A 25,977-nucleotide genomic window follows, 5' to 3' on the forward strand; every position below is an offset into this window, starting at 1 on the left:
GCCCTCTTGTCCCATTGGCTTATCGCTGGACAGTCCTATATAATAAATGGGTAATATGCAAATTGACCCTAACAGCAGAATGACCAGTCTCTGTGACATGCACTGACCACCAGGGGGCATATGCTCAACGCAGGAGTTGCCCCCTGTTGGTCATTGTGCTCCCACAGCGGGAGCTCTGCTCAGCCACAAGCTTGGCTGATGGCTGCAAGCGCATTGGTGTGGTGGGAGCCTCTCCCGCCTCCTCGGCAATACTAAGGATGTCCAGCTACGGCTTAGGCCCGCTCCTCACAGGACATCCCCCGAGGGCTCCTGAGCTGGCAGAGGGATGTCTGACTGCCAGCTTAGGCCTGATCCCCCAGGGAGCGGGCCTAAGCTGGCAGATGGACATCCCCAGAGGGGTCCCGGACTGCGAAGTGGGCACAGGCCGGGCTGAGGGACTCCTCGAGTGCACGAATTTTCCTGCACCGGGCCTCTAGTGAATATATAGTGTTCAACTCCATTTTAAGGCTGATGCCCTTGACTAAATGGCTGAGAACATACATATATACAATATATTCAACTTTGGGGGAACTGGAACTCAGAGACACGAACCTGAAAAAAACCCTCAAACCTGCCTAAATGCTAATGTGTATCCTAGTAAGTCTCCTCAGGTCAGACCGTGAACAGAAAGGGTGGCATTATGCCAGAATCACATTTGTTTCTCTTCGGAAGCACTTTATTCAAACTTGGGAGTAGGGGCCAGGAGGGCAAGGGCAAGCATCTTTTTAAGGAGGAGGGTTCTTCAAAGGGAAGGGGTCAAATGAAGAACAAATGTCAATTCTTTACAGCTGTAGTATAGGGCAGAATGGTTTTATCACTACTTATTTACTTTTTTTCTGTATTAAAAAATATAATCCTAGGAGAAGGGCGTCCTTTATGTATTAGGCATTCCCTGGGCGGTAGGCACTGATTGAGCATCAACACTGTTTTGGGCACTTGGTTTTTGCTCTGGGGTAAAAAGAAGACAGTGTGAGTCTGGAGGGAGCTAGCTGCCTTCTATTTCCCAGGCTTCTTGGCTTCCCCAGATGTTTTAGCAGCAAATAGATAATTATCACATCAAATAGGTGATTTAGCAAGAGAAGGTGTGAGGGAGGAATGTGTAAAGTCAAATATTAAAAATTAGAATTTTAAAAACCTACCTTCCCAAACAACAAAAACACAAAGTCTTTTGAGCTTGACAATTGTCATATTTTTAGGATGGTTCATATATTTGCCTATGTCTGTTATACAAGAGAAGAGTGATGTCATTTATTTCACCTCCTTCTGTAAATAGATTTTATCTAGCACATTGTAGGCTTCCTCAGGAGAAATTTAAAATCCCAAATTGATGTGAAAGTGAGACCTACCACAAAGTGAGACCTCTCAAGTATGTGTTCCTACAAGTGACACACATAAGAGGCTATTTGAAGCATTTTCTGAAATGTAAGTCTGTGGTGTGGTAGAACATTTTATTAGATATTTCAGGACACTGCTCCTGCTCTGTTACCCTCTGAGCCTCCATGTTCTTTTTTAAAAAACAACAGTTTTATTGAGATACTAGAGCAGCGGTTCTCAACCTGTGGGTCGAGACCCCTTTGGGGGTCGAACGACCCTTTCACAGGGGTCACCTAAGACCACCCTGCATATCAGATATTTACATTACGATTCATAACAGTAGCAACATTACAGTTATGAAGTAGTAACGAAAATAATTTTATGGTTGGGTCACAACATGAGGAACTGTATTTAAAGGGCCAGAAGGTTGAGAGCCACTGTACTAGAGGCCCGGTGCATGAAACTCATGCACAGGTAGGGTCCCTCGGTCTGTCTGCCGATCAGGGCCGATTGGGGGGCTTATGACTGCTGGCCAGGGCCTTCCTTCCCCAGCTGCCAGCTGGGGCCAGCCCTCATTCTCTCTACCCCTGGTGGTCAACAAATGTCATAGCGATCGATCGAACTCCTGGTCTCCCAGTCGAACTCCCGAGGGGACACTTTGCATATTAGTCTTTTATATATAGAGATTATTTACATGCCATACAGTTTACCCATTTAAAGGATGTACAGTTCAATGGTTTTTAGTATATGAACAGAATTGTGCAACTGTTGCCTTAATATAATGTTTAAAATATTTATCACCCCACCCCCACCCCATTCTACCCTCCAGTGGTAGGCAACTGACAATCTGCTTTGTGTCTCAATAGATTTGCTTGTTCTGGACATTTAATATAAATATGTACTCTTTTGTGACTAACTCTGTTTACTCACCATAATGCTTTCAAGGCTCATTCATATCGTAGCATGTATTAGTACTTTATTCCTTTTTATTGTCAGTTCTCCACTGTATGGCTATACCACATTTTGTTTACCCAAAATGTTCAGTTGATGAACATTTGGGTTATTTCCACTTTGGGGCTATTATGAATAGTACAGCTGTGAATATTTGTGTTCAGGTTTTTGTGTGGATATATGTTTTCATTTCTCTTGGGCTTATACCTAGTAGTGGAATTGCTGGGTCATAAGGTAACTATTTCTAATATTTTGAGGAACTGTCAAACTTTTTACAAAGTTACTGCACTATTTTACATTCCTACCAATAGTGTATGAGGATTTCAATTTTTCCATGTCTTTGATAACACCTGTTGCTATCTGTCTGATTGTAGTTATATTATTAGGTGTGGAGTGGTATTTTGTGGTTTTGATTTGATTTGGTTTTGATTTGGAATTATCCTAATGGCTAATGATGTTGAGCATCTTTTCATGTACTTGTTAGCTGTTCACATATATTTTTAGCAAAATGTTTATTCAGATTCTTTTCCTACTTTTTAGTTGGGTTGTTTACCTTTTTATATTGAGTTGTAAGAGTACTTTATGTATTCTAGATACAAATCTTTTATTAGATATATGATTGTCAATTTCTATTCTGTGGGTTGTCTTCACTTTTTTGAGGTTATCATTTGAAGTTTTTTACACTTTTAATTTTGATAAAGTTCATTTTATCTATTGCTGTCATATCTAAGAAGACTTTGCCTAACCAATGGTCTTGGAAAAAGTAGAGGTGGAGCACATTGGGATTAGAAATAGGGACCCTATGGTGAAACTGAAATAAGAGAAATGGGTAGAATGGGATTAAGTTCTGAGTAGAAGAGATTTTTCTCCTTACTAAGAAAGATTCTGGGCCTCAGAATATCAGTTTTATATGTCTTTATATGTTTAAAATACATAGTGATGCATACTTTAATACACTGTTCTTTCCTTTGCTCTTTCCCTACACCATGTCTTTGAGATCCTCCTGTATTAGCATGTATAGGTCTACTTCATTGTTACCACCTATATAATATTCCAGTATAATGTTGCACCTTAAATCATCTATCAGTCTCCTATGATATTTTATAATAACACAAAAAAGTGAATACTTTTTAATATTACACTTAAGTGAACATCCTCATCCTTGTACATATGTGTGTTTAACCCTCGTTATGTGCATATTTAAAATAAATTCCATAGCAGTGGAATTGATGAGTTAAAGAATCAATTCATTTTGGATTTTGGTAGATACTGCTAAATTCTTCCTGAAAGATTCCCATGATGCTATTTACCATGAAATGTATGAGAGTGCCTACTGGCCCCCTTGCCTAGCAGCTGTTACTGAGTATCATTGATATTTTAATTTTACAAATCTGATAGGTTAAAAATGGTATTCTGTTTATTAATTGTATATGAATTTAAAGTGAGCATATTTTTAAAATTTTGTTTTGGCCATTTTTTAAAAAATTGCTTATTTGTATACCCTTTATCATATGGAATTTATTAATTTTAGTTCAATGGAAGGCACCAGGAGTATTATTTTACATGGGAAGTGGTGAGGAGGATTGCTCTGGTTGCTTACTCCCTCCAATTTGTAAAGTCCTTAAGAACTGAAATTCTTCCTGTGTGTTCTCTAATTCTGACTGCATGAGTTTTTGTTTGTAAAATGCTCAGTCACCATGCCTACACAGTAGTCAGTGCTCGACTTCCTCCCTTTTCTTGCTTCACATTGGTTTTTCACTTTATACCAGATTCTGTGGGAGGCAACTTATTGTCTAGTTGTGATGACTCCGGTGTTTCCTGCACATCTGGTGTGTGAGCCTGTCTAACAGGGCTTCACAATGCCTGACCTCTGAATGGGGCCATCCCAAGGCCGGGGTCACTGGGCAGGCTAGCAATTTGGTTCCCCCTTCAAATCAATGTATTTTAAATATCCAGTAGTTATTAGAGGAGAAGAGCTTCATGTAAATAAAGAGTGGAGAACGTGCTGCAGACTTAGGCCAAAGTTTGGCTGCCTCCTGACCTTATGACTTCACTCAGCACAACAAACTGAACCAGCCTTCAGAAAAGGAAGTTATTTTCTGAAGCTTGTTCCTAGGGGTTTGATTCTTTTCCAGGGTAGCCTGCCCAAGTCACTTCCTACCACACCCAGTGTGCTGACCAGACCCATACCCCCTCCAACTTGCACTTGATATTTAGTGTCCCTTTAGTCCACCCTTTAGTGCAGTCTTAATGTCAACATGTATGATGTAAGGTGACTGAATTTTATTTAAACCTATTTGAACTTGTGTTTTAGTGAGTGTTCCCCCTCAAGGATTTAGTCCACACTTAAAATTGCTTAAAACAGCACTTGTAACACATTCCTTTTGAATGTTCTCAGAGGTGACAAATTTCATTCTTTGATGTTGAGATTTCCCCCCTCTCCCTCCCTCAGTAGTTAAGAGTTTTTTAAATCCCAGTGTAGTGACTGGGGGCAGGGATTGAAGTTATAACTATACAGTAATGAGAGGGGCCCTTTTGAGGACCCTAAACACAGTGGCTCCTAAATGGTAGGCTGTGGATTTTCTCCACCAGACAATGCTCCCACATGATTTTTCATTGAGTTTCAGAGTCTTCATGGATCCTCTGAAAATTTATCTAAGAACCCTTCTTGAATGACTCTAAAAGACATTCATTTTCATGCATTGGTTCTGAGATTTTGTTTTAAGACTTTTGTCTTGGAGTCAGACCTTGTATCTTAGACATGGATGCGAGATACTATTTGTGGATTTTGAGGTTAGAAAAAGGCCAGGGTGTGTATCTGTGCCATACAGGAAGCCTGTTTAAATTTTGGCAGCTTTTCTCACTTTACATGTCAAGTAAAACTCATACAGGGGATCATCTGTAGCTAAAGGACAGGAAGTGATAGATCTAAAAGGAGTTTCAGACAATGCTTCACCAAAAAGTTAAAACCTAAGGGGGAAAAGTCAAGCATACTTGAAAATAATGCCAAATCTGAAGTAGTACACATTGTTTTCCAAGTGGTTGTGGTTTTCTTTCTTCTAAAATGAGATTATACATGTGAAAGCAGCTAGTCAGTTGGTTCTCAGAATATGTCAGTGAATACATTTCTGAGTTTCAAATATATTTGTGATAATGGCATTTCCACTCTTCTAATCTAAGGCTTTCAAGGTTTTTCATAAGCTTGTATTTTAATGCAGTATATTTTCATTATACTGGAGTGCAAACCCGAATGTCTAGCTGTTAATCTTTTTTAAAAAATTTTATTTTAGTGTTTAAAGTATTACAAATAGTAGTACATATGTCTCCTTTTTTTTCCCCATTGACCTTCCCCGGCCTCCACACTCCCCCCACCCCCCACCCCCACCCCCCCGCCAGTGTGTTACTTTAATCTTTAAGTTTTTGGCATTTCATGCCTTTTCTTTTAAAAATATTATAAAGGGCGAGGGAAACATTTCTTTTTACAGAGTAGTCTACATCCTGAATGAATATAAGAGAGATCTGCTGTTTGAGAGCATCCATGGGCAATTGACACAACCTTTTAGATTTATGGGGGCTGACTATGGAAAGGAAGTTTCATCCACAGCAGCAGACGTGGCAGAAGTGGAAATGGTGGTCTGTTTTTTAATTTCCTCTGTGTTTGCTTTGAATTCATCTACTGATCTAATCGCTGTCTGTGTTCACCAAGCCACCAGGCAGTGCGGTGCTTGCCAGACTCATCAAACTCATTTCAGGGAGAGAGCTCTTCAGTTCCCTGGAGGAAGATTTTAAGGAATCCAGGATTTATTAAAAATGGAAGGATGAAGAGAGGTAGGTTAGTTACACAACAGTGCTTTCAGATTAGAAACAGAGACTGACAGCTGTGGCTAGAACTCTTCACTGATGGAAGTTTGGGAACTGGAGCCTACTGAGAATGGGTGTTTCACTTAGTGAAAGTTACCTGTGGTGTGATGCTTGAAGTTTAGGTTCTACCTTATGGCAGCACTTAGGGATGTGGGGTCAACTGGTGTTGGACATGCACTGTTTAGAGCATAAATTTAAAAAATCTGGCCCTAACCAGTTTGGCTCAGTGGATAGAGCGTTGGTCTGTGGACTGAAGAGTCCCAGGTTCGATTCCGGTCAAGGGCATGTACCTGGGTTGCGGGCACATCCCCAGTAGGGGGTGTGCAGGAGGCAGCTGATTGATGTTTCTCTCTCATCGATGTTTCTAACTCTCTATCCCTCTCCCTTCCTCTCTGTAAAAAAATCAATATATTTTTTGATTTTTTAAAAAAAAGTCTTATTTTTTTAAAAAAGTCTTACTCAGACATACCTTGTTGAGTTATGTCATTAGTTAGTTTTCTTGCTTGATGTTCTCATGATTCCCAAAACAGGTTTAAGTCAATGAGCTATCTTCTCCCGCCCCGCCAGTACTTTCTTGGTGACTGAAGATATAGACCAAGGTGGGGTCTGCAGTGCCGAGGTGTAGGACTGACTGACAAGTTTACTTACCTGGCACCTGGCTTGAGCTAGCCAAGACATGCCAGGCGGGGTGGTGTCTCCTTGGTGGAGCTCCCTTCCCCCCTGCTCAGTGTGGGGGGCTGAATTCAGATGAGGTTGTTGGTTTTCCTGCCCCATGCCATCCTGGCAGGTGGCATGATTTCTGATACAATAGGTAAAAACCTTTATTCCCTAGAGCTACAGGCGGATGCCACGGCCAATCCCAGTCATAAAAGAGTCATGTAAAAAGGTGTGTGAGTACTTCCCAAAACTTTTTCAGTGATGCTCAGGTTTTTGATCCTGCATTAGGATTAGGATTGGGATTTGGTTTAGTGGGTCATCTCTGAGTTTCCTTTAAAGTCATGAGATACTGTGATAATAACCAGTTTATTCAGTTTTTGCTGCTACTCTATCATTATTTCAGATATTTAAGTCAGGAAAGCACAATTTTAGTTTGTGCTTTAAATAAATACCTTCATTACACCTTCCTAATTAAAGCAATTCTCCTACTAAGACCCCCAATTAAAAAGAATCTTTATTTTTTACAAGTGATTTGAGAGAATTCCTGACCCAACTCAGAAAGCCCTTGTAAAGAAAAAATGATGTTATTATTTTATGACTTGTCATCTTAGCAAAATAAGGGTTATTTGTTTTTTAAAGCCATTTCTGTGTCTGTTCTTTCCAATTCTTTTTCTTTTTTTTTTTTTTTTAATTTGGTTCTTTTAGGTTTTCAGTCTAGAGAGAAGTTATTCTGAGCTTGCTGAATTAATTTTGAAACAGTTGAATTATTTAAATTCCATTCTGGGGAAGAGGTAGTACTTGTCTTTAACATCCAAAATTAACATCTGCTCTCTGTGTGAAATCTGGAACCTGGAACTGTTCGGCAGTGCCCGGAACTGTCAGTGCCAGATCCCCTGCACCTGAGCTGTCAGCATCTAAAGTTTCTTCCAGATCCGTCATTTTAACCTGCAGAATTTTAACATCAATCATATGTTTTGCAGTGCACCATGATCTACTAGCCTTTTCCTAAGTAGCTCTGTTTGGTATAATTATTATTTGTATAATTTGGGTAATAGCTTGGGAATGGAAAATTCACTTTTGGGTGCAGTACCGGCTCTTCCTTTTGTGGTTGTGCTGCCATAGAGATGCTTAACAAATGCAAAGAGGAAAGAGCCTACTTGTCTATGTGGATTCAGCAAATAGAGAATATTTACCAATGCCAAAAAGATCATTCTTTAATAGATGGCTTTTGTGTTTTGTTTTAGACTCACAAGAAGTTGATGAACAGCTGATAGCAGAAGTGGTTGCAAAATGTTCTTCTGAGACTCATTCTAGACCCTCAGAAAATGAGGTTTCACAGCAGGCTATTGATTCTTACTCAGTCAGGGATTTCAAAGAAGAACCTGAACACGATAGTAGCAAAATTTCAGTAGTGAGGCCATTTTCAATAGCAACCAAGTCCACGGATAACTCAGAGGCAGCTCTTGGGACAGAAGCAGCATATGGCTATGTAACTGCCATCTCAGGCGAGGCTCTGCCCTCCAGCTCACCAGAAGCCATCCAGGACAAGGCGATGACAGAAAGCACCATGGGGGTTACACTGGAGACTTCCACAGAAGCTGACCTAAAGAGTGGGAACTCCTGTCCGGAGCCAGTGCCCAGCAGAAGCAAGCTGAGAAAGCCCAAACCCATCTCTCTGAGGAAGAAAACAGTTGGCGAGTTCTCAGAAACTTCCATGGAGGGCATGCCTCTCCCCCAGGCATCCTATCCTGATGAAATGGATGGGAACACAAGTCCTTTGCTAGGAGATGCCAGGACTCAGAAATCTGCCCCTGACGTTAGGGAAACAAGCAGCACTCCCAGTAGTGACACCAATGATTCCGGGGTGGAGCTGCTGGAGGAGTCAAGGAGCTCACCTCTGAAGCTGGAGTTCGATTTCATAGAAGATGTGGAAAGCGTAGAATCCAGGAAAGGCCTTCCAAGAAAACTTGGCAGGAAACTGGGTAACAAACTGCCTCCAAAGGCACAGAAAGATGGCATCAGTAAGCCAGTAGGCACCAAAGGTTCGGAACCGCCCCCGGACCAAGCCACAGACGATGCCTCTCTCTCCCAAGCGTCTTCTAAGCAGATTCCCAGTTTCAGTCCCCTGGGTGGCCAGTCCACACTGCAGGACTCCCCTCCCCTCTCCTCTAAGGGATCCTACCACTTTGATGAATCCATGGATCCCTTTAAACCAACTACAGCTTTAACAAATGGTGACTGTTGTTCTCCTGCTGGTAATCATGTTAATGAAACCTTAGAATCACCCAAGAAGGCAAAGTCGCGTTTAATAACGTGAGTGATGAGGGGTGTGGGTGTTGTGTTCTGTGTACACTCTGAAAGTTTGGCAGCCGTCTGCTGTGGGTTTTGGTGATCTGGAGTTATCTTTGAGGTGCAGGTGGGCAGACACAAAGCTTATGACTTCATATTGCAGTCTTCACTGTTTTAAAGCAAACTTTTGTGTGGAATCAAATACCAGAGGTTTCCTTTTTCAATGGCTGCCTGGTTTATGAATCCTCAGCTTATTCAACTGAGCTCTTTCCCCACCCTACCCCACTCCCCCCACCCCCACTTTTGGTACTTTTGTCCTATTTAACAAGATAGGCAGGTAGAGATTTGATGGTTTTCAAAAAACTTATCTGGGCTGTCAGGAATTGCTTTACTTACAGAATTCAAGTGATATGCTAGCCACCATCTTCAGATTCTCTATGGATAAAACAAAAATTCTAAGCCTACAGATTAACTGTCTAGTGTCAAGAACTTGTAGAAAATGGTCCAAAAGGGTCTTATAGAAGTTTTTCACTTAAAACAGAAAGCTGTGATTTTTGTTGGAAACAAACCACTGAAAGTTGGGGAGAATTCTTATGTCTTTATGGTTAGCTTGTGGTTCCATCAGCAAGGAGGTGAATTTTCAATAAGAATCAGGAATATTTTAAACGATGACAGAAATCTGACTAGACTTTTATCGTGTGTTGTGACACCCCCCCTACCCTACCCCTTGCCCTGGGAAATCTAGAGCCACTTTTGTGAGCTCCTTGGAGTTTTCAGAGTGATGACCTCAGGCCACAGTCCATGTCAAGTTTCAGGTTAAATTTGTTATAGGGTTCCCTTATCACAAAACTAAGTGGTGACAATGTACCCCTTTGCGACACTGTGGCATTTTGCTAAAAATTGAATATAAGAGAGACCAGTGACATAGAAGATGAAGTATGAAAAGGGAAGTTGAGAAGAAATATCATGTTTTTAATTGTCACCATAGATCATTAGGGAAGAAATTTTTAGTATTACTATGACTTCAAGAAAAATGCTGGATGGTGTGGTGTAGTACACTAAAGGGAAAGGTTTAAAGAGCAGAAAGTATCAATCCGGACAAGAAGCTCGAGCAATGTAGGAATCAGTTCTTCCGCAACTTCAGAATATCTAGGGGAATAAGATGTCAGTAATACTTGCTGATCTGTTCTCTGATTATATATGAGCAGTTAAATGGTTGCTGAAAAAGATGATCGATCAGGTGTCCTCAAAGTGCTCTTCTGTATCTAAGGTTAGTTACTGTTGTCGAGACAGTGCTTGGGGTATGTGTTGGACAGGTCATTGCCTTGGTGCTTCCTGATATGGGTATCCTATATATGGGGTGTCTCTGCCCAGCAAGGTTGATAAGTCATTTCATTTGGGCGCCTTCCTTCCGACACATGTTGAAGGCATGTAGCCATTGCATTCATGTTAGATGAGATTAGATCAAAGGGAAGGAAATTGATCCTACACCTTATTTTCCGTAGCAAGAAGCACCCTCTCTTGAGTCCTACCACCCTCACCTGGTAGCATTGTCCTCCTATTCTGTTTTTGGTGAATGGACTTCTTGATCTAATAATATACCTTATAGATTTTTTAAAAATTCTGTGCAATCAAAACTCTTGCCTCTGAGAAGGGTGCTTGACCTTTGTGTAACTGGGATTTTGTTTAGCAAAACCCTATTGGTAGGAAAGACTGAAAATATACATGTGGTGGTAGAATCTAGTGGAAAGTTAGAAGTTCTGTTAGCAGGGTACTTGTGTGACTTTTTAAAAGATGTATGTAATTGGTGTCTCAGATTCTTCTATGAAATGGAGACATCATCCTATGATTAGGATTTTTGTGGACCAAATAAAGTATGAAAAATCATTTTAGGTGTCTAGTGACACACACCTACAGCAGATAGAGTCAGATGCATCTTCGACTTTATTTTTATTCACGCATTGCCTTAGCTGACTAGACATTTAAGAGTAAATGTGTTCAGCAGTGAAATGCTTACTTTTTCATCTATAAGCTTGAGTATGTGGCATTTCTGAATGCTTCTATCACTCCTACTCATTACAGATGAGGTTCCTGACAATCATTCACTCACCAGTGATAACATTCATAAATATGACATTTTAAATTTGTATCTCACCTCATAGAAAGAACTTTGCAGCCTTTACATCTACCAGACTAGAGATAAATATTCCAGGCTTTACATGATTTTTTTCTCCATCTGTCTGTCTCTTTCCTGTTTCTCATTTTGTTGGTGCCTCAGGACTACTGAACAAGTGAAATTTCTCTGTTTTCTGTTGTAAGTACCCCTACTGTGGTTTCTGTTTGTCCCTGGGACTGTTGGCAGTTCCTCTACCCTCCTCCCAGACCACCTCTCCATAGCATGTTGGCTTCTGGTTCTGAGTTTGACCTTCTGATTATTTTTTGCATTTCATTTGCCACTTCATGAGTCAGCTTAGCCTTGTGATTGTCTGTACCCGAAGGAGTGGCGATCAGCCTTCCAACCTAAGGTGCGTGAGCTTGCGCTCCCTGCCTTGGCACGCCTGTGTGGCGCTTTGATACCGAATGCTGGCTTGGCCCCAAAGATCATCTGGCAGGGGTTTCAGGCACTGCTCTGCTATTTAATGTTGGAAATAATTGGCTTTCATGATAGGATAAGGCTGCTGGGTTGGAGCAGGGGATAAAATGGAGACATCATACTATGATTGGAATTCTTGTAGACCAACTTGAGTTTGGCGGCAAGGGGTGGCACTCAAGCATTAGGAAAGAAAATCATGAGCCAGATAGTGGTTGTGCACGTTTTGGTAACGTATACGCTTGCCTTTTTTTTGTTTGTTTCCCCACACAAGAAAAAAAAGTTGCAAATTATTATTATTATTATTATTATTATTATTATTTGTCAGAGTCGCAGTACTGGAAATTTTAAGTTCATTCAAACAAGAGAATTTGAACTAGTCTTTGGATCGCAAATTATGCGCTAGTTTAAATAACTGTTGGTTTGAGTTTTCCCTGGTTCCAGCCATAACGTTCTTTCCATCTTACTACTTAATAGGAATGGTAATAGTTTACACAGATATTTTCCTTTTTATACTTTCTGTTAACCCCAGTTCTACTTTGTTAGCACACATGTCCGGAGTTGTCTCATTAGACTTCTATGGCTTTTAGTGCAATAAAGGATTTTTAAAGAATCTAGTCCAGCGTGGTAATTTTTCTAATGAATGCCAAAGCCCAAGTGAGTGAGGATCAGATGAACTGAATGTCTCTGCTAAGGTGCCCTCTCGAAGGCTGTGGTGGTATGTCATGGAAAACGCCTCCTCATGAGGAGGTCTTTTCGGAGAATGAATTGACTGTAGTTCTTTGCTTGGCCCGTCTCTCCAGAGAAGATTCAGAGATGTAAAAGCTGCTCCCATCTCTGACATGTAGATGTACGACTTGTGTGGTGCTGTATGCCTTGGCTTCTATCTGCACACACTGCTCTCTCTGCTCCATCTCACAGCTCGGAAGTTGTCAGTAAGATTCCCAACCAGCTTGGTTAATTTGTTTTTCTTTCAGGAGTGGCTGTAAGGTGAAGAAATATGAAACGCAGTCTCTTGCTTTGGATGGGTGTTCACAGGTAAGTCTGTCTGTCACCAGAACATCTCTTAGACCAGTGGTCCTCAAACTACGAATGCATCCCCCCTCCCCCAGGGTGGGGCATGGTGGTTAATGGAGACTTCCCACTAGGTATTGGAATATTCAGATTTAAGAGAACCAGCATCCTAAACTGATCTGAAAAGGCCTCTCAGGACAAGGAAACCCTTTCAAAATTCCCCTTTTCCCATGATTTTATGGTTCCCTCTCACCCATTTCAAATCACCACTGGGTGTGAAATCTCTGGGACACCAAACAAAGGGGAGATTGAAATATTGATGTAGGTTTTAAGGAGGTGATTGATTCCAGTGAGCGGTTAATGTTTTTTTAAAGTCAGATGATTTTCCAACTCATCGCTTTTAACCAAATAGGAGAACCTGAGTTGATGGAAGTGAAGTAGACAGGGAAGTGCAGGTTCAGAGAGGAAAAGGAATGATGTACATTTCTGACTATGAAAGAGGTTGTTCGTGTCCAATTTTAAATACACTGTAGGATATCAAATCATTAGAATAATTACATTGAATTAAGCATGGTAGTATTTAAACTACATTAGATATTATATCCTTCGAAATTATTTAAACTGACGCTGAACAGTTTTTAGATGGCACTTGGGAATACAGTGGGGTACATAGATTTTTTTGGGTTTAATTTAGGAGGCTATGAGCAGAATATTTGAAACCACTGCCTTGGACCACTTAAACTTCTTTCTCATAAATTTAGGCTAGAGAAGGTTAATTTGTCAAACCTCAGATTTGAAGCAGAAAAGCTAGGTGCTAGAAAAAGGCAACATTCTGTGATTGAAGGACTCCAGCTTCTTCCTTCATCTATACTCAGATCTGTGGTTAACTCTAAGCAAATAGTGGCTGCTGTGAGATGTCCCTTTCCCTACCTAATGGTAGCATCTTCTCTGTTGCCTTTCCCAGGATGAAGGAGCAGTGATCTCCCAGAGTTCAGACATTTCTAATAGGGACGGCCATGCTACCGATGAGGAGAAACTGGCATCCACTTCATCTGGTCAGAAATCAGCCGGGGCCGAGGTGAAAGGTGAGCCAGAGGAAGACCTGGAGTACTTTGAATGTTCCAATGTTCCCGTGTCTACCATAAATCATGCGTTTTCATCCTCAGAAGCAGGTATGGAAGTATATATTCATCTTTCTAATGTACATAGCATAGAAATGCCTGAAAGCCTAAAGCCAAGGCGCCTTAGAGAGATTAGAGAATTTGGATTCTGATCTAAGCTTTGCTTCTTCACCTAGAAAAGAGACACAAAAAGGGTGTCTTATCAAATACCAGGGACATATGGATTAGTGTGGCAGGATGTACTGGAGGCACTAATGTGTGGGACTGCTTGAAATTTTTTATAATTTATTATAAAATTATAATAATTTTTTATAATTTATTTTAATGTGGCCACACCTCAAAGTATAGTGGCCTGTAACCATGATGTGATTATTGTGCTCCTTGTTCAACTTACAGAAATATAACTAACGTGTAATTCCTTACCATGTGCAGGCATTGTTCTAAGTGGTTTACATGTATTAACTCACTATTCTTTGCTACGTATTAATTTTTCAGAGAAGGAAAGTGAGACACAGAAGTTAAGGTCACTTGTAAATGGCTAGTAAATGGTAGAACTAGGATTCAGATTTTAGCAGTAGGTTCCATGGCCTTTTAATCTCAAAGCTAAAGTACAAAGAGCTTGTTTTCATTACACTAGACCAGGGGTGGGCAACCTTTTTGTGAATGCATGCCAAAACCAGCAAAATCTCTAACTCAAAACTCTTCTGCGTGCCAACCCTAATTTTTTGAGAACATGTTACGCCTACTTGATATCTGTTAAGGTGTACGTATGTGAAGAACCTTAAAGAAATAATAAAATTCATTCAAGCGACAAAAACACAGTATATGATGATGAAAAATACATTTATTTTTTAATGTGTACATGTACACTGATAGTCCGACAGAAAACTTTATAACTCCGTTTGATATTATCAGTGGGACTTTTGCTGCTGCATCACTGATGACAGAGATTTTACATCAGGTTTATATTTCGTGACCTTCAGAGATATGCACGAACTACTACTTTCATCCGTCAGGCTACTCCTATTACGAGACTTCACAAAATTCATCCCTGAGATCAAAGATTCACAAGCGTATGTGGATGAAACCAACACTGGTCGGATCTAGGAAGGCAGGGAGAGTTAAGGCAGAGGCATAGAAATTGCTCTTCCCCTTTCTCGTCAATCCATGTCTATGGTCTTTAAGATAACTTGTTATGTAAAATTATTTATTTATCTAAGATGCACCTACACTGAATTTATCTGAAAAATAAAAAAGTTCATATTAAGAAAAAATTGTAAATGGAAGATTATAAGAGAGGGTTTCCCGTGCCAGCAAAAGTTACTGGCGTGCCATGTTTGGCACGCGTGCCAGGATTGCCCACCCCTGCACTAGACCATTATAAATTGCCCTGCTCACAGATGTGGTAGACTGAAATTAACCGATGCCCTATAAAATCCTTCTTAATGTCCAAATAAGAACCTAGATAGACTAACTTTCTTGCTAACCTTCTTACTGTTGGACTCTCAGAACATTGTAGAGCGGAGGCCCTCCTTTTAGGTCCCAAGTTGTATCTGTGACCCTAAACTTGACTTGTGAAATGTTTAGAACCATGTTCCTGACTATATTAAACATTATTAAAAAAATCAACATAATTTAATTTGGCGTTTTTATACCTAGAATTTAAGAAATCATGATCTCTCATCAAACGAGGGAAGCGGGTGGAAATCAGGACTTTGGGAGAGTTATTCTTCCAGCCTCCTCCCTGCCCCCAGGTCTCAGTTTTTCATCTATAAAATAAACGTGCCAGGCACTATTCCAGATTTCTTCCCAGGCCTCTTTCTGCTCTGACTTCTTTCCCAAGACTTCATTTGCCATTTCCCTTTATACCACCTTACTCAGTTAGGTGGGCTACACTTATTTCTTTTATTTGAAATATCTTTCTTTGCCATCTCCTGTAGAAATTCTGCCCATCCTTTTGGGTCTATTTCAAAAACATCACTTGGCTCCCACCATGCTCTATGCTCCTAGCACATTTTTTCTTACCGTTCGCATTTTGTGTATTCATTATAGAAGGTGTGTATTCATTATAGAAGGGAGCTTTGATAAGCTTCTCAAGGTTAAGGACTATGAGTGATTCATCTTTGAATTTCCTCGGCTGCAGGTGCATAAGTAGATATTTGTTGAATGATATTCTTCCTCACTTGGAGGAAATTCCTGTAACAGAAATTTGTAGAGCTGGGGTTCTGTTAGATACAGTGCTGTCCTCATAGTGGGTAGGTAGTATGTCACTGTGTGTAACTGATTATCCATATCAAGGGAGAAGCAGAGGTCATGCGGGTGGGAGTGTGAGGTGGACGGGCGTACTGACCCTGTCAGGTGAATCAGAGAACATTTACTGGGGAAAGTCACCTTGGAGCTTGGTGTTGATAGATACAGACATAGATGTGCACCAGAAAACGAGCGTCTCTCTCAGGGTTGGGAAGGAACCTGCCATGTGGGTAAAATGCCCAGTAGCTCTGTGAGAACAGGGTAAGTGGGAAAATGAAGTGGTACTGAGGATTTGGGGCTTGCTTCTGTAGGTGGAGGGAGCCATTGAAGGTTTTTTCTTTTTTTAAAATGCATTTTTATTGATGGAGAGGAAGGGTGAAGGAGAGAGAGAAACATCAATGATGAGAGAAAATCATTGATCGACTGCCTCCCGCATGCCCCCTACTGGGGATCAAGCCCGCAACCTGGGCATGTGCCCTTGACCGGAATGGAACCCAGGATCCTTCAGTCCGCAGGTCGACACTCTATCCATGAGCCAAACCGGCCAGGGCCATTGAAGGTTTTTAAGCAGAATAGTCACATTTGTGTTTTAAAAATAATTCATTATAGACAGAATATGCTAAAATAATAATTTGTTATTGCTTTGTGGGAGATTGTAGTCTTATAAAATTTTAAAATATTTTAAAATTGTCTTCAGTCCTGGTCATTGTGGCTCAGTTGGTTGGGCATCATCCCGTGCACTGAAGAGTTGTCAGGGCACATGCCCAGGTTGCAGGCTCTATTTCTAGTGCAGGGTATATAGGATGTTTTACTCTCACGTTGGTGTCTGTCTCCCCCTCCCCCTCCCCCTCCCCCTCCCCCTCTCCCTCTCCCTCCCCCTCTCCCTCTCCCTCTCCCTCTCCCTCTCCCTTCCTCTCTTTAAATAACAATTTTTAAAAAATTGTCTTCAGTGAGAGCATATTCCTTTAATTAGAAAACATCTAGTGTTAGGTTTTTTAAAATGTCTCTGGTGGTAGAGTGGGAGGTACAAAATGAATTTAGTTTTGTGGGTATTGCAATTTGGAGCTTCTTGTTTTATCTGCTACTGCTACACTCCTTAGATTGAGGGTACCCCTTTGGGCTGGAGTTTAAGGCTTTGGTAGTAGAACAGCATTCAGTGTTTCCTCTTCCTGAAATAATCCCATGGTTAGCACATGGGCACAAAGGGACAGACTTGCTGTTCTTTGCACCTGAAGATTGTGGATTCATTTATGACTGACTAACTCCGCACTCCTCTTTCTTCTAAATATTTTGGACTTTTAACATGGACAACACAGTGATCAATAGAAAGCCAGCGCCCCTGTGAGAGCTTGGGGTGCGTTCGTGTGTTGTAGATGTCATTCTGGGCCTGCGCTGGGGGTTTCCCAGTGCCTTTCACTAGGAATGGGAGGAACCAGCTTCTTGGGTTAACTACAAAAATGACTCTGTGTTTTAGGCGTAGAAAAAGAGACGTGCCAGAAAATGGAGAAAGATGGATCTGCCGTGCCTGTAAGTTCCTAAACTTGGCGGGTGAGGGGGGAGTTAAGTGGAGCTCAGGTTTTTTCAGCATTTGTTTTGAAGCTCATGTTAAATCTTTAAATAAATTATGGCCATTGTTTGGTGATGGGGATGAAATATAAATAAAACACAGTTTCTTCACTTGAGGGGCTCACACTCTATCCCGGATTCCCGGACAGCACCCCCTAGCGCATGTGCAGCTGAGCACTTGAGGTAGCTAGTCCGAGTGAGATGTCCTGTAAGTGTAAAAATACAACCAGATTTTGATGACTTGCATAAATCGAAGGGAGGTAAATGTCTCTAACTTTATATTGATTACATGTTGAGATGATAATATTTTGGGCTAACTAAACTATGTTATTAAAATGAGTCTCACCTGTTTCCTTTTACTTTTTTCAATGTGGCTGCTGAGAATTTTTAAATTGCGTATGGCTTGCATTGTATTTATTTTGAACAGCACTGGCAACAGGTACAGAATGGAAACGAACCACACCTGTGGTGAAGTTATACGAGAATGTGGTCCTCGGGGCTGTGGGAACCGGGGCTCACCAGCTGCGTGGCAGGGGCAGGAAAGCTGAAGCTGTGCTGATGAAAAACAAAACAACTTAAAGAACTCTAGAATAGATACTGATACTTTCCTTACTAAGAAAACCAAGTTAATGAATGGTCACATCCTTGATAACACAAGGGTCATGGGAGGCACAGGGAAGTTAGTTCCTAGAGGTGGGGATTCTGGCTTAGAGTAATAAGCACTCACAAAAGACAGACTTTAAAGGGTATTAATTTAGAATCGGAAATGTAACAAGGCGAACCAAATGTGTTTGCTTAACGTAGTGCATTATCTCCCTGTAGGCAATTACATGGGAAGCAAGACTACGGGAGAGCCTCTTGATGATAGACATGGCACAGGAAGTAATAGAATGATCACATGTCCGGGGTGTATCAGTTGTCCACAGCAAACATGTATTACGCCATCATTTTTGGATCAGGAACCCTGGGATGACTCCGAGTCTCATGGGCTGCAGTCAGGTGTAGACCAGGGCTGCGGTCACCTCCAGGCTCACTCATGTGGCTGTTGGCCCATCTCAGGTCCTCACTGGCTGTTGACAGAGCCATCAGTTCCTTGCCACATGGACCTCCCCTGGCTTCTCACTGCGTGAAAGCTGGAGTCTTTCTGTGCCGGGAGCCGGTCCATGCTTGCTGTTTCAAGGGACCTGGCATATATGGCATACTGTTCTTAATATGTTTGCTCACCTTCTTGGCACTATGTGTTTTAACCAAGGTCTCTGAGAAAGGTTGTTTCCCCAGGTAGGGATTTTCCCCTGAAGTTAGGGAGGGAATAAAACCTCTTAACTAAGTGTCAGGCGGGTAATTAATCACTTTAACTACGAACAATCATGCTTAAGCTACATAATCTTTACTCCCTGGAATGGAGATAAGAAACGCCCTAACCTTTGTAATAGAGATTGATAGGATTGAATCAACTGGTATAAATACAGTTGTAACTAGACAGCAAGACACAGAACTTAGAACACAGAACTTAGAATACAGAACCTACACAGAACTAGAGACAGAAGAACTTCGCTGGAGAGAACATGGCAAAAGATCCTGGACTGAACCTGACTACAGAAATTGGCAAGAGAACCTGACTAGAACCTGGTGACTGAATCTGGCTGGAGAACCTGGACTGAACCTGGCTGGAGAACCTGGACAGAACCTGGCTGGAGAACCTGGACAGAACCTGGCTGGAGAACCTAGCGAGGGAACATGGCTACAGAACCTAGCTGGAGAACCTAGCAAGAGAACATGGACACAGACCCTGGCAGGAGATCCTAAGCAGAACTTCGCTGGAGATCCAGACCAGAACTTGGCTGGAGATCCTGGCTAGAGATCCTGGCTAGGCTGCTGATGAACTGAATGCTGCCTCCGTGTCATTCCTTCTTCGCCGACTCCATCCACACCTTTGGGGACCCCTGGACCTGCTGGGGTTGGACCCCGGCATATGGCGCCCGAACAGGGACCCCTAGGTAAGCACCCCACAGTCGGGACGGATCGGACTCCACCGTAGGAATAGGGTGGATAGTCTTCGCCGACTCCGTCCACACCTTTGGGAACCCCTGGAACAGGATTCCCTTAGGTAAGCCCTCTCCATTGAGAACCCCCACACTCGGGACGGATAGGACTCCACCAGGGTGCTACAGACCCCCCTATAGAAGATAAGTAGGGTAAGAAGGTGGATAGTACAGAACTTACATTGAGAAGATGTGCCATACTGAGTCCAAAGAAAGAAGACTTTGTATTGATTCTTAGATTGAAAAGATGTGCCATACTGAGTCCAAAGAAAGAAGACTCTGTATTGATCTTTAGATTAAGAAGATGTGCCATACTGAGTCTAAAGAAATAAGACTCTGTTTTGATCTTTTAACACATATGCTTGCTAGCAGAGGAATTAAGGTTACTCCTAGTCAGACAGAACGTTTTATACAAGAAGTATGTCCATGCTTTTCTGAGGAAGGAAAGGTAAATGTAAAGGCATGGGAAGAGGTAGGCCCAATGAGCCTTATCCTTAACCCCACTGCAGCCTTTCCACCCCGGGAAAGTGCAGGATTGGCAAGCTCTCCCTGGGGTGATAGATCAGGCCTCAGGTAATAGCGGAAAGCGCCAATCCTACTCTTAAAATGGATACAAGAGAGCATTTGGGTTTTTTGTTTTTTTTTCTTTTCAATGCCTCCTTTTAAAAAATAAAAAAGGGGGAATTTGCCGGGAGCCGGTCCATGCTTGCTGTTTCAAGGGACCTGGCATATATGGCATACTGTTCTTAATATGTTTGCTCACCTTCTTGGCACTATGTGTTTTAACCAAGGTCTCTGAGAAAGGTTGTTTCCCCAGGTAGGGATTTTTCCCCTGAAGTTAGGGAGGGAATAAAACCTCTTAACTAAGTGCCAGGCGGGTAATTAATCACTTTAACTACGAACAATCATGCTTAAGCTACATAATCTTTACTCCCTGGAATGGAGATAAGAAACGCCCTAACCTTTGTAATAGAGATTGATAGGATTGAATCAACTGGTATAAATACAGTTGTAACTAGACAGCAAGACACAGAACTTAGAACACAGAACTTAGAATACAGAACCTACACAGAACTAGAGACAGAAGAACTTCGCTGGAGAGAACATGGCAAAAGATCCTGGACTGAACCTGACTACAGAAATTGGCAAGAGAACCTGACTAGAACCTGGTGACTGAATCTGGCTGGAGAACCTGGACTGAACCTGGCTGGAGAACCTGGACTGAACCTGGCTGGAGAACCTGGACAGAACCTGGCTGGAGAACCTAGCGAGGGAACATGGCTACAGAACCTAGCTGGAGAACCTAGCAAGAGAACATGGACACAGAACCTGGCAAGAGGTCCTAACCAGAACCTCTATGGAGATCCTGACCAGAACCTGGCTAGAGATCCTGGCTAGGCTGCTGATCAACTGAACGCTGTCCCCATGTCATTCCTTCTTCGCCGACTCCATCCATGCCTTTGGGGACCCCTGGACCTGCTGGGGTCGGACCCCGGCATTTCTGTAAACAAAGTGACATACCATGACTTTTACCATATTGTGTCCTTTACGAGTGAGTCCTTAGGTCTAGCCTGCTCCAAGGAAGAGATTGCCCGAGAGGATTAGTACCAGGAGGTGGGGTCACGGGAGCCTTTTTAGAGGCTTCCCGCCACAAGTGACTTTTGGCTCTAGTGATAGGTCTGTCCCAAGATAGTGTTTCTGAGGAGTTTTGGATTTCCGTCAGCATGTGGTCCACCCTCCCCCAAATGCTGCTGCAGATGGGCACGGCCAGCCTGTGGCTTTGCATTTCCCTTTTCTGTGGCTTAAGCCCAGAGTTTCTATACTGGATGAGGTCTGTGAAGCTGTCTGCACAATTGTGTATTTTTGAGTATTTTTTAGAGAAAGGATGAGTCTATAATGACCCTGGCAAGTTTAAAAGCCACTGATCTAAGTGAACCTTGGACTTTATGTTCAGTTCTGGTTCAAACAAAATACCAGAGAACTGATTGATTATGAGCAATAATTAATAGATTAGTTATACTGTCATTTAAGATTATTCCTAGGCCACTTTGGCTGGCATTTCAGATGTTACTTGATGAACTTTTCCCCCCATTTATACAAAAAGCTTACTTGTATAGGTAAGGGGCAGATAGCCCCAAAAATGCTTTCTAGGAAGGAAGATAGTACAGAACCTATATTCTTGTGAAAAATAAAATATTAACCATATGTGGCTCTCTAGAACCCGAGTTTATGATAAAAACAAGCTGGTGTATCAGAAAGGGCAGTGCTGCTAGACAGGACTGAAACAATAGCAAGGAAGAACCAAAAATGGGAGCGTGGGCACGTTGTCAGGAACAAGTACTGGTGCACACCTGACGGCATCACTGGGCTGGGGCACAGCACTGCAGAGCAAGGACTTTCTGGTGCTCCTGAATCGCCGGGCTGGGTGGGGTCAGGCACATTCACCATTTTTGCCTTCCTAGGCCTGAAACTTAGTAAAAAAAATTTTAGAAATATTTCCATCCAAAGTGATGACATAGACACACAAAGCATCAACATGTAAAAAAAAAAAAAGTTGACTTTCTTTGGGAAATGTATTTACATGGAACACATCATCCCCAGAAACCCCTTGAAAGATGAGCCATGAGCCAGGTAGTGTTCTGTTTTTTGCATGTAGTTCTTTGGTGACTGACCACTATGGTAATTACACTTCCTTTTGGGGGATAAGAAGAAAACTTCTCTAGGCTATCTGTTAGACAGCAAGACACCCTGATAATCCTTAGAACAAGCTTTTCCTTTAGATAGCACTGTAGCTAGACTTGATTTTTAAAAAACCCTGCTGGGTTTTTATTGTGTGTGTTTTTTTACTCTAAACATGTTTTTAAAGATTGTGATCAATGTAGCAATGAGGAAATTACTGAAAGATGCTTGGGATTAAGAAGCTGAAGATTAAACGTATTAAATGTAACCTCTTCCCCCCCCCCCCCCCCCAGGGACCGTTGGAGTCCCCTGTGGAGGAGGCCCCCGTGTCCGTGGCCTGTGGCGGAGAGAGCCCCCTGGATGGCATCTGCCTCAGTGAATCAGATAAGACAGCCGTGCTCACCCTGATAAGAGAAGAGGTAAATGCTTTCTTGTTCCACCCACTTATCGCTCCATTCTTTGTGAAGCCATGTGCAGCGGGCAGATTCCATCTCTGCTGGCCTCCGTTATCCCTGTTGGAAGTTCGTGTTTCGTGCAGCTTGTTTAGCTCAGATAAAGGACTCCCTGTAAAACGCCACGTTGGTGCTGGGGTCCTGACATTGTGGTGTCCTCTTTATCTTTTAGCCTTGAAATTTTAAATATCAAAATTTGCTAACTTTATCCACATGAGTTTGTAAATTAGTGCCTTCATTTTACAGAGCACATTAGTATGTAGTATGCTCGTACATAAAAATTCCTTAAATTCTAGACTTGCACTAATATACAATTGTTTCTACTTTCATCCATTCTTTAATTCAACTCTCAAATACCTTTATCATGTTTCTTGAGCAGCCTCTGTTCAAAAATAGGTCACTGCTAGGCCTTGGATGATCTGAAAAATATGAAAGACATTGTTATATACTAGTAATCAGTTATCACCCTCTCCTGTTATATTTCTGTGCTATATTTATGTACTTGGCTTGTGTATTACTTGATGACTCCACCCTATTTTAAAGCAGATGGAGCAATTTTATTTTTATAATGTGATGAAAGTAGTTAAGTACCTGTGATACATGTCTCTAAAAGCTTTAAAAAATGGCATTAAGGACCTAGCTGGTTTGGCTCAGTGGATAGAGCACTGATTGACCTGTGGACTGAAGGGTCCCAGGTTTGATTCCAGCCAAGGGCACATGCCCGGGTTGTGGGCTTGATCCCCAGTAGGGGGCATGTAGGAGGCCATCAATCAATGATTCTCTCTCATCATTGATGTTTCTATCTCTCTCCCTTTCTTTCTGAAATCAATAAAAATATATATTTTAAAAAATAGCATTAGGTTGGTAATGAGAGATGTTAACTAATCCTGTTGTCAGCTTGGGTGCAGTGGTGAGGAGCACCCCTCCCCGCCCCCGCCCCACCCAATCTTGTAAATGAGAAAAATGACTTCACCTTCCTCCTGAGAGTTAAACTAGGAGACGTCCCCCTCATGGATCACAGGAAAGATGGAAAGATGTGTTTAGTCACCAAAGCAGATAAGCTGGCTTCTAGTATCCTGATTAAAAGCACCAAAGTAAAAATGTACCAATTAGAAAGAGAGAAGCACAGAGAAGTAAATAAAAAGAGAACAAGATGTGCCCATCCAAGCCCTGTGCAAGGCAAATGGAGTTTCAGGCAGTGAATTTAGATAATTCTTTTCCATTTAGCATGGGCATCCCATGGGTTCTGCACAGTCTATAGTGAGATGGATGCACTGGCTGGAGGCATTGAACTTCTGACTCTCTCTTTCTGAGTCTATTTTTATCAAGCAATCAGAAATCTCTGCAGAAAGAGAATATGCTGGTCGTGCCAACTTCTAATGCTCTGACTTTGTGGCAGTTTCGTTTCTCATTCTAACTAAGATTGGTGCACTGGTGTCTCCTTGGGTTAAGGTGACTGTCTGTCAGATGACACTCTGCTCTGGGTGTCTTGTCCCAATCTGTGTTCTAGGCCTACAGAGCGAGAGCCAGACCCTGGCCTGAGGTTGAATTTACAGAGAACTTAGTTACCAATTGGAATTTTCCTAGGAGATGTTCTACTCACCTTTACTCTGGTGGCTACGTTTCCAGCATCCCATGTGGCTAAGAGTATTTTCCTAAATGCTTATGAGCATTAGATAGATGATGAGGTTTTACATTCCTAATGTATAGTGAATGACTTCAGAGGAACTGTTGTTTCAAGTCTCCAATCTTAAATTCAAGCTGTAATAGATTGAGTAGGTAAAACCAAGCTTTCTCTCTATTATAATCTAGATAATCACTAAAGAGATTGAAGCAAATGAATGGAAGAAAAAATACGAAGAAACCCGACAAGAAGTCTTGGAGATGAGGTGAGATTGGAGGTTTGGGGAGGTATTGGATACCTTTATGCATTGTTAGATTTAAAGAAATGAAATGATGAAAGTATTTGCTTATCACAGAACCAGCTATTGAGAATGTGGGGCTATGCTATTTATACCTTAATTTGAGATTGATAATATCATTCCATGAGCATTGCTCACCAGGCATTATATTCAAATACTGTAGTTTATTTTGGGGTGTTCAGAACATTACAAGTAAACAGAACTCACATAATTCTTATCTTTGGAAATAACAAATTTGTGTAAAAATATCCCTTTGAAATACAGAGTAATAAGATTTCCTGACATTCAGTTATGGAGACATTATAATTCATAATATGTTTTTAAAATTTATCTTTATTGTTAAAAGTATTACAGATGTCCCCTTTACATAATACTTTACAAAAACTAATTATTCATGGTAGCGTCAAATCTCATAACCAATAAATAGATTATAAAAAGCATGTTAACAGGAAACAGAACTGATTGACATTTTAAAATTGAAATCTTTTTATTTTTGCTGCTCATTCTCTAGAAAGGAGATTTAGGAGCCCTGTAATAACTAGAGATGGCATCAAAGAAGAGGGAAAAGGCATAAATAATTTATACAGTCAGCACTTGAGTGATTAGGAAATATTTTAAATAAATAAGTCCATGCTAATTTGTGTCTCTTTTATTATTATTATTATTTTAATTTTTAAAAGATGTTTTTATTGAACTTTTTTAGAGAGAGAGGAAGGGAGAGGGAGAGAGAGAAACATCGATCAGTTGCCTCCCGTACAAACCTGCAACCTGACTGGGAATTGAACCAGTGACCTTTCAGTGCATGGGGCAAAGTTCAACCAACTGAGCCACACTGACCAGGGCTATCTGTTTTTTGTTTGTTTGTTTGTTTTTTGAGCATTTACTGGGTGTACGGTGCCATTCTGAAAATGGTGGAGAAGAAGGAACAGCCTCTATCTTTGGAGAGCTTATAGGAACTATATGTATTAGAAGCTTGGATGCAGGGTCAAAGTGATGGGCACGACCAGTGAGGAGAGGGGGAGCCCTAGTTTCTCACTGAGGGATCACAGGGAAGAGCACCCATCACTTAGGCCAACATTATGGCATTTCACTTAAAGGAAGGTTAACATGACAGGATGATCTTTGAATAACTGAGTTGCTTTGGGGATTAGGATAGTAAAATACAACTTGTAAGTAAATCAGAGGGGACAGATGTCAGAAATGGTGGATTGCGGCCAAGAAAGCCTGAAC

The 25,977-nt window shown here is 41.5% G+C and overlaps 1 protein-coding gene across 5 annotated transcripts in view; it reads left to right on the top strand.

The window, feature by feature from the left end:
• The window catches only part of TACC1 (transforming acidic coiled-coil containing protein 1), an 85,859-nt gene that overhangs the window by 45,656 nt on the left and 14,226 nt on the right, over positions 1-25,977 (top strand). For 2 of the 5 annotated variants that reach the window (XM_036300951.1, XM_036300950.1), the window contains exons 2-6: positions 12,679-12,739; positions 13,680-13,800; positions 17,561-17,613; positions 22,667-22,792; positions 24,638-24,714. In XM_036300951.1, the coding sequence (XP_036156844.1) occupies positions 12,679-12,739; positions 13,680-13,800; positions 17,561-17,613; positions 22,667-22,792; positions 24,638-24,714 (438 nt within the window). Of the gene's footprint in view, positions 1-8,066; positions 9,136-12,678; positions 12,740-13,679; positions 13,888-17,560; positions 17,614-22,666; positions 22,793-24,637; positions 24,715-25,977 lie in introns of all 5 variants that reach the window. The other 3 variants (XM_036300947.1, XM_036300948.1, XM_036300949.1) reach the window with 3 other exon arrangements.

Source organism: Myotis myotis, unplaced genomic scaffold (genome assembly GCF_014108235.1).
Source record: "Myotis myotis isolate mMyoMyo1 unplaced genomic scaffold, mMyoMyo1.p scaffold_m19_p_3, whole genome shotgun sequence".
Classification (NCBI taxonomy): domain Eukaryota; kingdom Metazoa; phylum Chordata; class Mammalia; order Chiroptera; family Vespertilionidae; genus Myotis; species Myotis myotis.